The 16310-nt window shown below is 42.5% G+C and overlaps 1 protein-coding gene and 1 long non-coding RNA gene across 8 annotated transcripts in view; one reads left to right on the top strand and one right to left on the bottom strand.

Annotated features, from left to right (window-relative positions):
- Positions 1-11219, bottom strand: part of LOC147914675 (uncharacterized) — a 36079-nt gene extending 24860 nt beyond the window's left edge. For all 3 annotated transcript variants that reach the window (XR_015554909.1, XR_015554910.1, XR_015554908.1), the window contains exon 1: positions 9863-11219. This is a non-coding gene — a long non-coding RNA (uncharacterized LOC147914675). The remainder of the gene's footprint in view (positions 1-9862) is intronic.
- A 319-nt stretch (positions 11220-11538) lies between these two features.
- NUP107 (nucleoporin 107) overlaps positions 11539-16310 on the top strand; it is a 47167-nt gene continuing 42395 nt past the window's right edge. For 2 of the 5 annotated variants that reach the window (XM_004429390.3, XM_087442047.1), the window contains exons 1-4: positions 11539-11698; positions 13016-13107; positions 13881-13967; positions 14631-14746. In XM_004429390.3, the coding sequence (XP_004429447.1) occupies positions 11691-11698; positions 13016-13107; positions 13881-13967; positions 14631-14746 (303 nt within the window). In that variant the 5' untranslated portion in view covers positions 11539-11690. Of the gene's footprint in view, positions 11699-12349; positions 12528-12666; positions 12815-13015; positions 13108-13880; positions 13968-14630; positions 14747-16310 lie in introns of all 5 variants that reach the window. The other 3 variants (XM_087442044.1, XM_087442045.1, XM_087442046.1) reach the window with 3 other exon arrangements.

The following is a 16310-nucleotide window of genomic DNA, read 5'->3' as shown; positions in this document are numbered from 1 at the left end:
GGGGGTAAATATTTACGACAGAAGAAGACTCTAAACATCTCAAGGAATAAAGCTAACAAGAAAGAGCTGTTATAAAGTCTTATTAAAGGACATAAATCAAGATCTGAACAAATACTATATTCTTGAGTGGGAACACTTAGTATCATAAAATGCCAATTTCCTCAAATTAGCATTTTAATGTAATATGATTCCAATTTGAATTTCAACTGGGTGAGGTTTTGAAGTTGAAATTGAACTAAATGATCTTAAAGTTGAGTGAAATTAGAAATGACATTAATCCGTAGAGTAGAATGGAGCCCAGGGCCGGCCCCGTGGCTTAGCGGTTAAGTGCGCGTGCTCCGCTGCTGGCGGCCCGGGGTTCGGATCCCGGTTGCACACCGATGCACCACTTCTCTGGCCATGCTGAGGCCGTGTCCCACATACAGCAACTAGAAGGATGTGTGCCTATGACATACAGCTATCTACTGGGGCTTTGCGGGGAAAATAAATAAATAAATAAAATCTCTAAAAAAAAAAAAAATGGAGCCCAGAAGTAGACTCCAGTTTATAACAAGTTAATATATGACAAAAAGATATTTCAATAAGAAAGAATGTTACTTAGTAAACGATGCTGGCACAACTAGCTATCCATCTGAAGAAAATAAATTTCAACCCCCACATCACAGAAAAAGCAGATTCCAGATAGATTTAACTTTTTCAAGCTATAAAATAAAACAAAAATCTTAGAAGGAAATCTAAGAGACTGAAGAATAGTCTAGAGATAGAGAAGACCTTCTTAGCCAATTCAAGAAACTCAGAAGCTATTTTTAAATTAAAATATTTTATATATTTAAAATAATAAAGAATTTATGTAAATTTAAAACTTGTTTGGCAAAATATATTACAAAGTCAGTAGATTTGGGAAAATATAACAAAATATATAGGGTTAATATCTATATCATACAAAAGGTTCTTAGAGATTGAGAAGAAACAATCCAAAAGAAAAATGGATGAAAGATGTTACTAGGCAGTTCAGAGAAGAGCAGATCCAAATGGCCCATAAATATAAAAAGATGCTTAAACTCACTAGCAGCCAGAGAGATGCAAAGCCAAGTACCAATAACCGAACACACAAGTGAAAATTGCAAAGAGACAACACTACAATACCAGAGGAGGGGGTAGAGGGCAAGAAAGGAGTCCTATATTGCTAACGGAAATATGCATTGTAGAGCCTTTGGGTAAAACACAATTTTAATTTGCTGTCTGCTAATATCTACTAAAATTCAAAATAGGCACATTTGACCCAGCTATCCTACTCCTGATAGCTACACCAAAGAAATGAAAGGATATGTACACAAGACAATTTACCGCCACACTGCAGAAGAAAAAACAGAAATAGGGTAAATGACCGTCCACGCAGAATGACTGAATAAATTATGATTCATGCATAACACAGAACATTATGCAGCCGTTTAAAAAATGAGTTTGATGTTTAATGGTTGACTTAGAGGGATTTCTATGAGATACTGAAAGTGAACAACACAAAATACAGAGAAGGACTGTGTCACACGTGTGTTTGCGTTACATGAGCCTGGGAAAGGTACTGAAAGATACACGCCAGGTGGTTAATATGGTTACAGAGGAGGGGAGGGGTGAGGATGGTGGAGGGATCTGAGTAGGTGGGAGAAGAAAAGCAAAAATACAGTGCAGGGTCCGGGGGGGAACAGAAGCACAAAGGAACAGAGAATCCTCAGTGTCAGCAGCAAGTAAAAAACAGTTTCTGGAATATAAATTTTCAAAGCTATATGATATTATTATATGTAAACTATGAATGTAAACATGTGGGCGATAATGTGTGATAAAAATTACCAAGCTAGCAGTAATAACAGGGATGACTTCTGAATTGTTATTTGTTTTTCCCTAACATTGTTATGCTATCTTTAAGTAAAAATAAATTTAAAATTTTTAAGTAATTAAGTTATCATCATAACTTCATACTTAAATCAGAAAAAAATCATTCAAAAAGCCAAAGGAGTTTAGCTTTCTTTTATTACCTGAAATTCAACGTTTTTACACAGCTAAAGAACTTCAGTTGATCTTGTGAAGAACAAAGAAGCAGAAGGACTCCCCTAGGATGGCAGGCAGTTTCCTCAAGATTAAACTCAATCATTTAAACATTGCAAATAGGGGGCTGGCCGGGTGGCGCAAGCGGGTAAGCGCGCACGCTCCGCTGCGGTGGCCCGGGATTTGCCGGTTCGGATCTCCCGGCCCGCACCGACGCACTGCTTGTCGAGCCATGCTGTGGTGGCGTCCCATATAAAGTGGAGGAAGATGGGCACAGATGTTAGCCCAGGGCCAGTCTTCCCCAGCAAAAAGAAGAGGATTGGGAGGATTGGCAGATGTTAGCTCAGGGCTGATCTTCCTCAGAAAAAAAGAGGAGGATTGGCATCAGATGTTAGCTCAGGGCTGATCTTCCTCGCAAAAATAAACAAACATTGCAAATGGGAAGCCAGGGTGGATTTTGAAGCACAGATTTACCTCATGCCCTTTTGTAGCACAGACTCAAGCTTCCAAACAAGTTTCAAGGGTGATGTTCAAGATGGACACAGCTTTTTCTTGGCATTATGTTGCACTGCCAGTACTTACATTCTATCATTTTATGCTTGTAAATACACTTCTATTTACAGAACTTGCATAGTTTGTTCTTATATGTCAATATGTTTGTAGCTCAACATATACTTAAAGTATTTCAAAAGTCAATTCCTGCTCTTGATTTATGAACTAAATACGCTACATTTTTCAACCATTAAAATAACACCTTGACAAGTTTGTTGTTAAAGCACAGCTTCATAGCATCATGGACACACGATGCAGCCTCTCGAAGATGCATTTTCACAGATCCTCTACTTAGAAGATACTTACTTATAGACAAAGATAACTCTACATATATCATAACTAATTAGCCATTCAAATTTTTAATTATTTGCTACATTGTTTCTCGAAAGCTGGTCATTTAGTCGGAATATGATGTGTGTTTTCCCTGTATTCTTTCCCCCTCCCTGCCCTGGTATGCAAGCAGCACGTGCCTCCCATCTTCAGCCAAACACTGAAGTCTAGACAGTGACCTGCGTTAGGTAATATGGACTGAGGCTAAATGCTTTTATCTGTGTTCTTAGCACCACAGAAGTCACCCTCTGGATTCTTGTGCAAACCCCGGAGAAGAGGAGAGAACCTGCGTGATGTGTGAGGTTGAATTTCCTGCCTTCAACCCACCAAACCAGGCAGGATGAGGGCTCAGTCAAAACTAAGACCATATAAGAAGAAAAATTTTAATGTGACTTTTCTTACCCAGTCAAATTTATGGGATAAGTTTCAGGCTAGCTACCTTCTTTTCATAATAAAATCTAAACAGAGTATAAATTGTGCTATTTAGAGAAAACAGAACAAAGCAATGCATTTTCAAGGGCCCTAATAAGTCATTCCTCAGAAATGCGAATGTGTGTTTGATTTACAGGATTTCTACGCCAAGCAGAGAAGTATGTGGAAGCTGCAAAGTAAAATGCATAAACTGCAATAATAGATATGTGGTTTAGCTGGAAAATGTCCTAGATCAACAGGGGTAATGATTTCAGTTTTTCACTTGCCCCAAGATCATGTCCACTATTGACGATGCCTGAGATGTCTGTGAAGAAGAGTCATTGCAATTGATTTATTTGTCTGGCAAACTTTTTGTCAGCAAACTCACCACTACCTTGAAAATGTCACTGACTACTCTAAGCTTAAGACACTATAAGCACAAGCCACAATGAAACCTATATTGAGCTAACTCTTACTGTTAGAATTCTAAGAAGCAATAATATATTTGTGATTTCATGTTAAAAATTTCCCAGATGTAAATGTTTAAATCACAATTCAGCAACAAAAGAGTAACTTGAAATTGCAAAGTTTCACATTTCACCATTCTATTTTCCTCTTCAAATTGAGCACAATTTGAAAGAATTAAGAGAAGCTATAACCCCTAAATTATTCTAGGGTTCTTCCTGTTTTTAAGCTCCACAAGATTAAAATGATAAAGAAATCTTTTGAAGTGGTAGAGAGTACTATGAAGTATCTCTATATGATAGAATATAGAATATAAATGAAAAGAAATTCAATCTGATTATACAAATGTAGATACTCCTACTAGAATATTTTTTGAGGAATTGAATGCAATCATATTGATTGGAAATGACCCACTCGTTCAAGAAAGATTTGAGCATCTACTAAGTGACAAAAGGTCGAGGTGAACAAAACAGATATGGTCCCTGCCTTCTTGGAGCTGAACAAAAGAGCAAACACTTATATTGAATACTTACCATACGTGGCGCATTATAATATTAGCCAATGTTTATTGAGTAATTATTATATACCAAACACTGTTCTGATTTATATAGGTTAACTCATTTAATCCTCATAATAAATCTATGAGGTAGGTATTATTACTTCTGTTATACAGAAGCACAGAGAGGTAATTTGCCCAGGGCTCCATGGAGTAAGCGTGCGAGCCAAGATTCAACCCAAGGAGTCTTTGTGTTCTGTACCACCTCTCCAATTGCTACATAAATATTATTTAATTGCCAGTACAAACTTTTGAGGACAATACTCTTATCATCTCAGTTTTACAGAATAGGGAACTGACGTGTAGAGAGGTGAATTAACTCATCAAATGTGAACTGACCCAGATCCTCCCCACGCCACTCCACTCCACTGCTTTCCTGGGAAGACAGACAAACAAGTGTCACTCAGGCTCCACATTTAAACTTTGACCCCATTTGACCTTGGAGTAAAGATTTTTCTTCAGACAGATACCATCACCAACAGCCCCGCAACCTCCACCCCCTGCAAAAAACGTCCAATCTGAAAAGACATAATGTACTCAATCAGTATCTTCCCTCTATGATACCACAACCACATCCTTTCCTAGAATCCTACGAGTGTCTCACTGAGTCCTTCCATTAGCTTTTCTCCTGTAGGTGAAGATCAAATAACACATACGAATCTTCCAGGGCACTGGCAGTTTTCACTTCACACTTAAATATTTTGTTTCCTCCCCAACTCATGAACTTCCTCTTCTTGAAGTGTAACATTGTTTTCTACCTTTTTTACTGCCTGATCTATCCGGACCAAACTCTCATCTTGGATTCCCCCTAGAATACATGCAAAGGTCTGTTTCACTTCACATCACTGATGTTTAACTACTTTGCAATATCACTGCTGTTTATGCATAAAATGTTTGTCAAAATTTCATTCTGATTACCAAGCTCTAATACATCTTGAGTGGGAAGCCGGATTAAATAAAAAATCATTTTGGGTTGATTTTGACGCATATATACATATTACATATATGTCTAAAAGTAAAACATTGCCTCGCGCAACAATGTGAATGTACTTTATGCCACTGAACTGCACACTTAAAAATGGCTAAAATGGTAAATTTTATGTTATGTATATGTTACCACAATTTTAAAAAGTAAAAAAAGAAAAGAGCTGGTCGACATCAAGGGGGAAAAAAGAATAAAACATTGCCAACCAAGCACTAATATCAATTGGCAAGACGTAACAGTTTTACCTGTTACGTCAATAATGGCCAAATTTTATTTGATTTAAAATATTTATGTATTCCATGCTATGATCAAATCAGTATGTTTGAATAGGTAAATTCACACGATTTTTTTTTATAAGTCATGTTCTTTTTCCCCCAGTCTATATCTCCCAGGTCCAATCACAGTGCCCGGTACATTGCAGACACTTAACAAATGTTTGTGAATGGATGAGTAAAGGATTCTTCAGGATTATAACCACTGAACTGCTTTATATGAAGAACAAAAGGAGACTTTGCAATCATATTTATATTTATCAATATGAAGTATTATTTTGAGTTCATATAGACAAGGAAAAAATCCTTCTGCTATTATTTCAGCATCATAGAAAAAAAGGATTGGAATTGGTTCAGTTCAATCTATGTTACTAATGCCTCTATCGCTAGGTCTCAAGTTTGATGTTGCAAAATGAACTGATAATTATTATGAAAGTAATAAGATTGTTTGAAAAGGTATAATATGCCACTCATAATGCCCGGTACTCTTCTAAGCTTTGCACATATTAAATCCTCACAACAACCTTATGGTGTAGTACTATTATTACACCCAAAAAGAAGAAACTGAGGCACAGACTTGCACCCAAGTTCACACAGCTAATAAGTCGTAGAGCTGGGATGCGTCCCCAGGCAAGCAAGTCTGGGCTTTTGACCACTTTGCTCTGTTGCTATTGTTACATTTAGTCCTCACAGCTACCCCAAGAGATTATTCTTACTTACACAGATGAGGTTTAGAGCAGTTAAACAGATGATAAACTGCAGAACTGAGATTCAAACCAGGAAATTTCTAAGACAGTGCTCCTACCCTCCAGGCAACACTGTCTCCCGAGCCAAGCCGTGTTTTAAAACCTACACATGGTGGTCGGTTCATGGTTCAGCCAAACACTGGTATTTGTATTCAATTCATGATTCACTGTTATTTACTATACTTTTAGCTTGTGGTTCAATTACTTTAAGTCCATGATCTAAAGTAAATTATTTCATCTTTCTGCAATTCTGCTTCTTTAGATAAAAAGAATATTATGAAATTATAATAGCATGTTTGCAATGTTTTGAGCTCAAAGAAGAAAACTCGTTGTTGTTAGTGCTGTCAAGTGGATTCTGACTCCCAGTGATCCTGTGTAACCCTGCCCGGTCTCTCTGCGCCATCCTCTCACCTTGTGGCACTCTTATCAGACAATCCTCCTCTGCTATTCATAGGGTTTTCATGGCCAGTTTTTTCAGAAGTAGGTGGCCAGGTCCTTCTTCCGAGTCTCAGTCTGGAAGCTCCAATGAAACCTGCCCGCCATGGCTGACCCTGCTGGTATTTGAAATCCCAGTGGTAGAGCTGTCAGCATCACAGCAACATGCAGCTGCCACAGTGTGACAACAGACAGAAGAATAAAACTACTCCCCAAATATTAAAATAAAACTTAAAAAACCCAACACCATCTCATATCTGAACAAACTGCTAATAATCTAAGTACTTCCTTTTGTTTTATATAAGCTGCAGTGTATCCTACAACTGTATTCAAAATTCTTCTATCTTTTGGACATGGAAAAAAGAATTAAGCACCTACCATAACTTAATTCACTAGATTCATATCTGACTCACTGGAATTCTTAATGAATTTATTAAAATATTCCTTTGAATTTCAATTGGACCATGCTATGAAAATAAGTTGCTTTAAATAAAACAATAAAATTATCTAGTTTCACCAAAGACAACCACAATCAACATTTGGTATGATCTTCATTCAGATTTTTTTTAAAAAGACTTCATTTTTCTAGAGCAGTTTTAGGTTCACAGTAAAATTGAGAGAAAGGTACAGAGATTTCCCATATACCCACCCCCCGTCCACACACATCATAGCCTCCCCCCTTATCCACATCCCCCACCAGGGTGGAACATTTGTTATAATCAGTGAACCCACATTAACACATCACAATCACCCAAAGTCCATAGTTTACATAGGGTTCACTCTTGGTGTTGTACATTCTATGGGTTTGGACAAATATATATGACATGTATCCACCATTATAGTATCATACAGAGTGTTTTTACTGCCCTGGAAAACCTCTGTGATCTGCCTATTCATCCCTTTATCACCATGACCCCACCCCGGGCTTCAGTATTTCTTTATGCATTTTTACATTGTTTCTGAGCATAACGTTACATACTATATGACAACCTGTTTCCCTCATTTAAAGCAAAACAAACATTTCCAAATTATTACAAACTCTCTCTAAACAGCCTTTTAATGACTGCATAGCAGTCTATGATGTGGGCATTGGTTTATTCCCTCTCTGCCTCTGTTTGGTAGGAGTGAGGAACATCCGCCAAATGGCCACAGAATGTTTGGGGAACTGTAGTTGAATACAGCTGGAGTATCGAATTTGAGCTAGAGACAATGGCAAGACGATGCCAGACAGGCAAATGAGATGCTGAAGGCTGAGTCAAGTAGTTTGGAGTTAAAATTAAAATCAGGAGGAAACTGAAAGGTGAGTGACATGATCAGATTTGCATTTTTGGAAGACACTCTCTTAGCAATATGGAGAAAAAAGTGCAGTTGGAGGAGCTACAGTGAAGAGATGATGAGTCAGGCATAAGAAAGTAGCAGTGGAAATGGGAAGACAGATTGAAGATTTGGTAACAAAGCAGACGTGGGGAATGAGACGAGAATCACTGATGGACCGATATTTATGAGATCAGCCCTGTGCTAACATCTGCCAATCCTGATTTTTTGTTTTGTTTTGTTTTGTTTGAGGAAGACTGGCCCTAGGCTAACATCCATGCCCATCTTCCTCCACTTTATATGGGACGCCGCCACAGCATGGCTTGCCAAGCAGTGAGTTGGTGCACGCCCGGGATCCGAACTAGTGAACCACAGGCCGCTGGAGCGGAGTGCGCACTTAACCGCTCACGCCACCTGGCCGGCCCGATGGACCGATATTTAAAGGGATACAACCCCAAGCAAAACAGATAAAGACGTCTACCCTTGTGAAACTTCAGTCCTATTGAGAGTAGATTCCAGATTTTTGGCTTGGGTAACTGGATGTCGCCACTTGCTAAGACGGCAAATACAGGAGGAGAGGTATGGTTGTAGTTGTGAGGTTGTTTCGGTGGGAAGTGAGGGAGGGGTAGGCCTGCTGGGTCCAAATTTAGAGTTAGCACACGTGACATTTCACATACTCTGTATCCTCAAGAGTGGGCACGTCCAGTAAGCAAGTGGGTGCGGTGAGTCTGGAATACAAAAGCAAGGCAGGGGTACAACTCCAACCTGGGATCTAGTAGGAAGTAGGTGGGCAGAGTTCTGGGGAAGATCAGTTGACGTTTAAGGGAAGGGCAGAGTTCAAGAGCCTACGGAGGAGACCAGCGGAGAGAAGCCAGAAGGAAGCAGAAGCCGAGTAAAGGCATGCCAGCAAGGGGCAGGAGGGTGGCAGAGAGGAGAGCGGTCTAGGGTGTCAAGTGTTCCACAGAGGACGCGGAATGAAAAACAAACTTCCACTGACAGAGGATCACTGGCGACCTTTTCCAGCAGTTTTCACTCAGCAGCGAGGGCGGAGGTCAGACTGCACTAGGTTGCACGGTAAATGTAAACGGAGACAAAAAGGAAGGTTACGCCTTCAATGTCTGCCTAAATTGAGCCCGATGTAGATGAATGATATTTGATATGATAAGACGCTCACACTGTTAAGTGAAAAAGCAGACTATAACACTCTTACAGTACGACCCCACTTGTTCCCCTACGGATCGCCGCGCAGCAGGCCACCCCGACAGAGTGGCGTCAGACACCATCAACTTGCTGGGCTCTGCGGGTCCAGTGGACCCCGCCAGGTGGTTCCCATGAGTCTCTCACGAGACTGTAGTCAGATATAGTTAATGGAATCATGGGAATTTTTTTTTAAACAATGTATTTATTTTATTTATTTATTTATTTTGTGAGGAAGATCAGCCCTGAGCTAACATCCATGCTAATCTTCCTCTTTTTGCTGAGGAAGACCAGCTCTGAGCTAACATCTATTGCCAATCCTCCTCCTTTTTTTCTCCCCAAAGCCCCAGTAGATAGTTGTATGTCATAGTTGCACATCCCTCTAGTTGCTGTATGTGGGACGTGGCCTCAGCACCGCCGGAGAAGCGGTGCGTCGGTGTGCGTCTGGGATCCGAACCCGGGCCGCCAGTAGCGGAGCGCACGCACTTAACCTCTAAGCCGTAGGCCGGCCTGGGAATTCTTTAATTTCTCTATTTGCTTATGTCTGTTATCTTACCTTTCTGTAATCGCCACATCCATTGGATTTATGGTAAGAACACCAGCAAACAGCTCATCACAGTTTACCAAAACACAGCTTTGGCTGGGAAGAGCGCTGAGCAGAGACAACTGGAAAGGACGCTTTCCTGTGAGGACCGAGGGTCAGGGGGCTTCTGGAACAGACACGCCGACCTCACGTGCCTCCAGGACATCCAGTGAAACCCGGGCAGCTCCTGGGCAGCCTCCCGCGCTGCGTCCCTCCAAACGTTCATCAAGTGCCTGTCCTCAGAACACATCGGACAAATCCAAACTGAGGAACATTCTGGAAAAATTGGCCTGAACTCTTGGAAATATTAATGATTTAAAAGAAGTCTAGGGGACTATTCCAAACGAGAGCAGAATACGGAGACGCGACAACCGACGCACCCCGCCCCGCCAGGTCCCGCGCTGGAGGGGGCCTCCGTACGGGCCGTTATCAGACAACGGGGCAGGTCTGAACACGTCGGTGACGGGACTCCGTCAGCGGGAGACGTTCCGGGAGCGTGTTTACCGTACTGGGGGCACAACGTCTTGTCCTTGACTCGGGAAGTCTGAAGGCTTTGGGGTGAAGCGTCAAGACGGCTACAACTAACTTGCAAACGGCTCAGGCAAAAAAGGGGAGAACGGTCGTGGGGCGATGTTAGCAGTGGGGGGGGCAGGGGGCGGCGCCTCGACGCCTGTCGTGCTGTCGCTACAGCTTTCTGTAGTCTCCAAGTTTTCAAAACGAACAGTCGGGGAAGACAAGGTCACGTCTGCTCCCCTCTGCTGTGGGGGCGGGGGGGGGGGCGCAGGAGAAGGGGGGCGAGGGCGGGGGCGCTCCCTCCACACGGCCCGGCTCGGGGCGCTACAGGGGCGCTGTGGGGGTGAGGGAGGGGGGGTGGGGGGACGCTTGGGCGCCGCTTCCTGGCCTCTTCTCCAGCTTCTGAACCATTCCGTGGGCGCCGGACAGGCTTCTAGAACATTCTCTCCTCCTCCAGGTAGCCGCAGTGCATGTCAGGAAACGCAGGGCCCTACAACGAGGCTGGGATGTACACGACGCGCACCACACAGGAGTTCGTCCCATAGAGCTTTAAGGCGCTGACATGACTACATTTTGAAACATTCGCTGCGCGTGTGCTGACTGTGTAGACGTGACCCGGGCCCCTCTCCAACAAGCGCTCTCTGCACATGAACTAACGCTGGCCAACGCTTTGCCCCAAAAGCTCGTCCTTGCTAAAGAGGAGCCCTTTCTCCTTAAGAGGAAGACACCCAGTGAAGACAAGGAGCCATCACGGTAACAGCTCCAGAGACACGACGCACACAAGCGAGCGCCCCTGGCTCCGGCCCCGGCCCCGGCCCCGGCCCCGGCCCCGGCCCCGGCCCCGGCCCCGGCCCCGGCCCCTCTCACAGAGAACACCCGGAAGTGACTGCACGTCTTCCTGGACCGTCAGCCGACGCCGTTTCCCATAGGACACCCCGGCGCCGGGGCCACGCCCACACATGTCAGTCAGGCAGTGGCGGCGGCGCGTCACTGGCCCGGCCCTGCCCCGGCCCCGCCCCCGGCCCGGCCCCCCGCATCGTTTTCACACGCTGGCACACTTTCGCGCCTGCGCAGGTCGGATCTGCGGCTGCGGGCGGAAGAAGGTGCGCATGCGCTCGATGAGAAAGTTGGTCGCCGTCCCACCTCCCCCCACGTCTTTTCTCTACGGCGGCTTAGCGAGGACATACTTCCGGGTCGAAGGATTTGCTTCCGGAGAGCGGGAAGGGTGAAACGCGGTGGCTAAGCTGGAGCTGAGACTGCAAGGCTCTCGGTGGGGCAGGCTGTAGCCATGGACAGGTCAGTTGCGGTGGTGACGGCTGAGCTGGGAGACTTGTCCCTCCTGCTTGTCAGCAGAGCGAAATTGGTGACCCCCGACGCGCAGAGGAAGCCGGGAGGGCCGCGTGCTGCCCAGGCCTCCTTCCCCGGCGGGGAGACTGCAGCCGGGGTCGGGGGGACACGGCTGGCCACAGTCCCCGCGTCCCCGCGGCGGCTCCGCCGTCTCTTGTGCTCTTTCTCCCGTTTCCCGCTCCTGGGGGGGCGGGGTGGGAGGAGATGCTGCGTGCCCTGCGAGGTCCCGGCCAGTCGGCGAGAACGGGGACCGCAGCCCAGGCTTGCTGACCGCAGCTCCAGCAGCGGACAGCCACTGACTTGAGTTCTCTGTGACCCTGGCACTGCTAGCCGCCTGCGACGCAGATGAGTTATTCGAGTTCTTGTGTAGTGCGGGAGACCACCGCGCAGCACGAAGTGAGAAGTGTTTCCTGCTGCTCTGTGGGGGGAGACGAGGGGGCAGTTTCAGGAAGACCTCCCAAAGGAGCCGACTTTCTAGTTGGTCTTTGAATGATAATAGCAGCCGACATCGAGTGTCTTAAACCCTTTTCGTGTAGTATTAGCTAATTGAATCTTCATACCAGTCCTATGAGGATGGGTGCTACGATCCTCTTCTCATAGGTAACACTGGGGCTGAAAGAGGATAAGGAACTGGGTCAAGGTTAGGAAGCTAGTAAATAGAAGAACCAAGTTGCCAGCCTGGCTGTGTGTCTGCAGACTGCAGGAGGCTGTTTGATGAGTAAGCAAGTGTTCACCAGGTGGGCCAAGGGGGCAAACATAGGCCCCGGTAAAAGAAAAGGTAAGAATATGAAACTGCATGCTTTGTGTAGCTGAATAGTCACATGCTGTATATGTTTGTATGGGGGTGATGTTTGTGACTGAACTGATAAGTTTGGGGTCAGGTGTAAAAACTTAAGAGATTGTTCCTGAAATTTTAGGGAACTTCTCAATCCATCAGAGGAAAGATTGACCTTCGTGAGGCGGTCATCTAAAACAGTGTTATAATATAGATTCCAAGTGTTGAAATAATTCCAAAGGAGAAAATACCACAGTGAATGCCAGAAAGTCAGAGAAGCCTTTGTGCAGGTAAAATTGGAGAGAGACTTGGAGGGAGAAGCAGGATTTGGAGCCAGAAGGGTATTGTCAACAAAATGATCAAAGACTTGGCTCCTGGGATGATTTGTACCTTGACTGACTCAGGGTTCTTTGCTCCAATCATGATGATAAAGTTCTTTGCAAATGCTACATTCTCATTCCATTTACATGAGCTTGATTATGCCATTTTAGGAGTGGCTTTGGAGAAATGTCATCCCCTGTGATCCGGGAGGCGGAGGTGACACGGACTGCACGGAAACAGAGTGCTCAAAAAAGAGTTCTAAGTATCCTTTGTGCTTTAAGCATCATTATTAAAAAAACTGCAACATGTTTGGAATCAGGATTATAGATTTTTTTTGTGTGAGAGCTATTAAACACTAGCTATAATAATAAAATGCTGTGGAAATTAGTTTTTTCAACTCTCCAGATATGTTATTTGGTAAATATAATGGTGAAATTCAATGAAATTAAGATTTATGTTTTCCTGAAAATAAAGATGTTCCATTTTACTGCTATTATATTGTGGTTAGCTTCTGCTGAGATTAGATATCCTTTTTTTATTTGAAATCTGACTGAGAACTCTTAGTTCAGTGTGTAGTAATCTTAAGACTGATATCTGGGGCCGGCCTGGTGGCGCAAGCAGTTTAAGTACACGCACTCTGCTTCAGCGGCCAGGGGTTCGCAGGTTCGGATCCCAGGCGAACACCGACGCACCACTTGTCAGGCCATGCTGTGGTGGCATCCCATATAAAGTGGAGGAAGATGGGCACAGATGTTAGCTCAGGGCCAGCCTTCCTCAGCAAAAAAATAAAAGAGGAGGATTGGCATCGGATGTTAGCTCAGAGCTGATCTTCCTCACAAAAAAAAAAAAAAGACTGATATCTGAGAATTTAAATCGTAGAGGGAATTATTTACTCTTGGCATAGAGAAAATGGTAGCCATAAAATACCTTGGTTTTGAAAAATGTATTCACATATTTTGTATAGTGTAAATATGGTTAGTTCTAACTTGAATGGTGTCTTTTCTGCATGGAAAACTTTCTTAACTCTTCCCACAGTTCGGGCATCCCAAGATGAAATTTTTGCCAATACTACACCAAGAAACCAGGGTATCCCTCGAACTCCCAGCTCATTTCGACCACCCTGTAAGGTTTTTTGCTTTTAAAGCATTTAATAAGAATAATAATAGCAGCTAACTCTTATAATACACGTAATAAATATAACATTTGGTTGCAGTATCAATAATTAAGAACAATAACAATGATTGTAGTGACTGTTTGTTGCACTCTTAACCATGTTTCAGGCACTGTACTTACGCAAATGCACGGTAACTATGACATAGGTATTATCTCTATTTTGCCAAAACTGAAAGTAAGACTTAGAGAAGTTAATGCAGATAACATAGCTAAGTAAGTATGTAATTAATGGAACCAGTATTCCCACAGTGATCTGCTTACTCCAAAGCCCATGATCTCCGAGATATACTGCCTCCTCAGTATGCTTTGTAAAATTAGAATCCATTGACTCACTTATGTCCTTGTTTTAGTGCTCAGTTATGTTATAATGGAAACATCTCTATTTGCAGTAAAATTTTCCTAATGAGCTCAGTAATACCAAAAGCTCAAATTTAGGAAAATAAGTTAAATCTTCATATCGTGGAAATATTAACATTAAAGTATTTATTTGGTTAGACTGTAAATAATTGAAAACTGAAAATTATTTATTCTTTATTGTTTGTTTGCTTGTTTTGTTTTCATGATCAGTGCTCATGCACTTTGGGGTTCTTTTTACTAACCTCTTGTTTGTAGTTACTCCACCGAATCGAAGCTTGCTAAGGCAGCCGGATGTCTCCTGCATTCTTGGAACAGGAGGGAGGTCTCCCCGGCTTACACAGTCTTCAGGGTTCTTGGGAAATTTGTCTATGGTATGTAGAAAAATGGGGCTGAATTTTTCTCCCTTTTTATAAAAATATGTAGCTTAAAAGCCTTTAATGAGAATTGAAGTCATATTCATCATAAAAGTAACTAGGTTATATGGCTTGAAATAATTTTTTGGTCAGACTTTCAGAAAACTGAAACCCTTAAGCATCTCATGTCACAGGTTGAAGCTGTGACACCAGCAACATTTAGATGCAGATAAGGTGTTAATCTGACAGTTTGCTGATCAGAAGAAATAAATTCTGAGTGGTTGCTGATGACTATAAAAGCTGAGCCCTGTTTTGAAGCATAGAAGAGTAGGAAGCCACAAGTATTCGGTGAAGAGTATTATAAGGAAGAGAGACAATGCAGTAAAGGAAAGAAAAGAGAAAATTTTGGAAAAAGTGGATGAGACATTCTTTAGGAATCACTATGGTACTGTATTTAAAAGAAGAAAAGTCATGTAAACTGTGGTGCAGAATGACTTGACCCAGGTGTTTAAAATACCCAGTAGGAAACGAAAGAATTGTATCTAACTAAGAAGAAAACAGAAGAGTTTTGTTGGAGTAGTAGAGTACTATAGCACATTTAGTTCCAAAAACAAGATAAAAACGGTTCTCCTGTATTTGGCTCTATGCTTATTAAAAAGGCACAGAGATTTTTACATGCACTTCAAATTGTCTACATTAAGTGTTTTCTGAAGAATGGTTTTGCATATTAAACATCTCGTCTTAGAATGTTAAACAGATCTTTAAAATATTTATTACAGTCTTGTGGATTCTTAGTGTTCATAGCTAACAATGATCTAGTCACTGAACAGTTTTACTTTGCTTGTGAAACTGGTTTATTTTGGCAATGTTTATCTTGTTCTACTCAAAAACGTGAGTAAATTGCCTCTGGGTTTAAGCAAAGAAGACTTTTGTTATTTACTGCTTCACAACTGCAAGATTAATAGTAAACGTGTTACTCTTTTAAAGGCCGGGATAGAGTAAAAGTGTATTGATTACTATAAAATGTTTGGAAATTACTTTGTAGTAAGAGGTATCTTCTTGGTTCGTTTTGCCAGTTTTAATATCGGCTGTGAGAGGTGGTCTTGGACATGTAGGTTGCCCTGAAGGAAGTAAGGTTATTTGCTATGTTAATTTTACCATGTCTGCCTACCCAGATTTGATTGTGGACCAAAGGATTTTTCTGAATGCAAAATAGCATTGCTGTGTAAGATTTTCAATTTGATCCTTATACTAATGACACTAAGCACTCAGAAGGGAGTGAACTATTAGTCAGTCTCCAGGAGCTGAAGCTAAGCTCTCCTCAGCCCGTAGTTACTACCTCATGAACATATAGGTTCCAGTACCCATCTTGAGCATTTTTCCTTGGGGAGACTGATTTAAAGGTACATTTTTATTGCTGCTCATACCGGGATTTTAAATAAAGGTGAATTTTAAAAACCTTTTTATGCATATTAAACAGGTCCAAAAATAGAATAGTATGAGTAAGCCCCCATGTGATCATTGCCCAGTTTCTTCATATGGCTGATCTTGTTTTGTCTACACCCACAAGCATTTCCCCCAC

The sequence above is a fragment of the Ceratotherium simum genome, chromosome 17 (genome assembly GCF_057802395.1).
Source record: "Ceratotherium simum simum isolate JZ-2026a chromosome 17, ASM5780239v1, whole genome shotgun sequence".
Classification (NCBI taxonomy): domain Eukaryota; kingdom Metazoa; phylum Chordata; class Mammalia; order Perissodactyla; family Rhinocerotidae; genus Ceratotherium; species Ceratotherium simum.
This window is presented reverse-complemented; position numbering and strand designations above follow the sequence as displayed.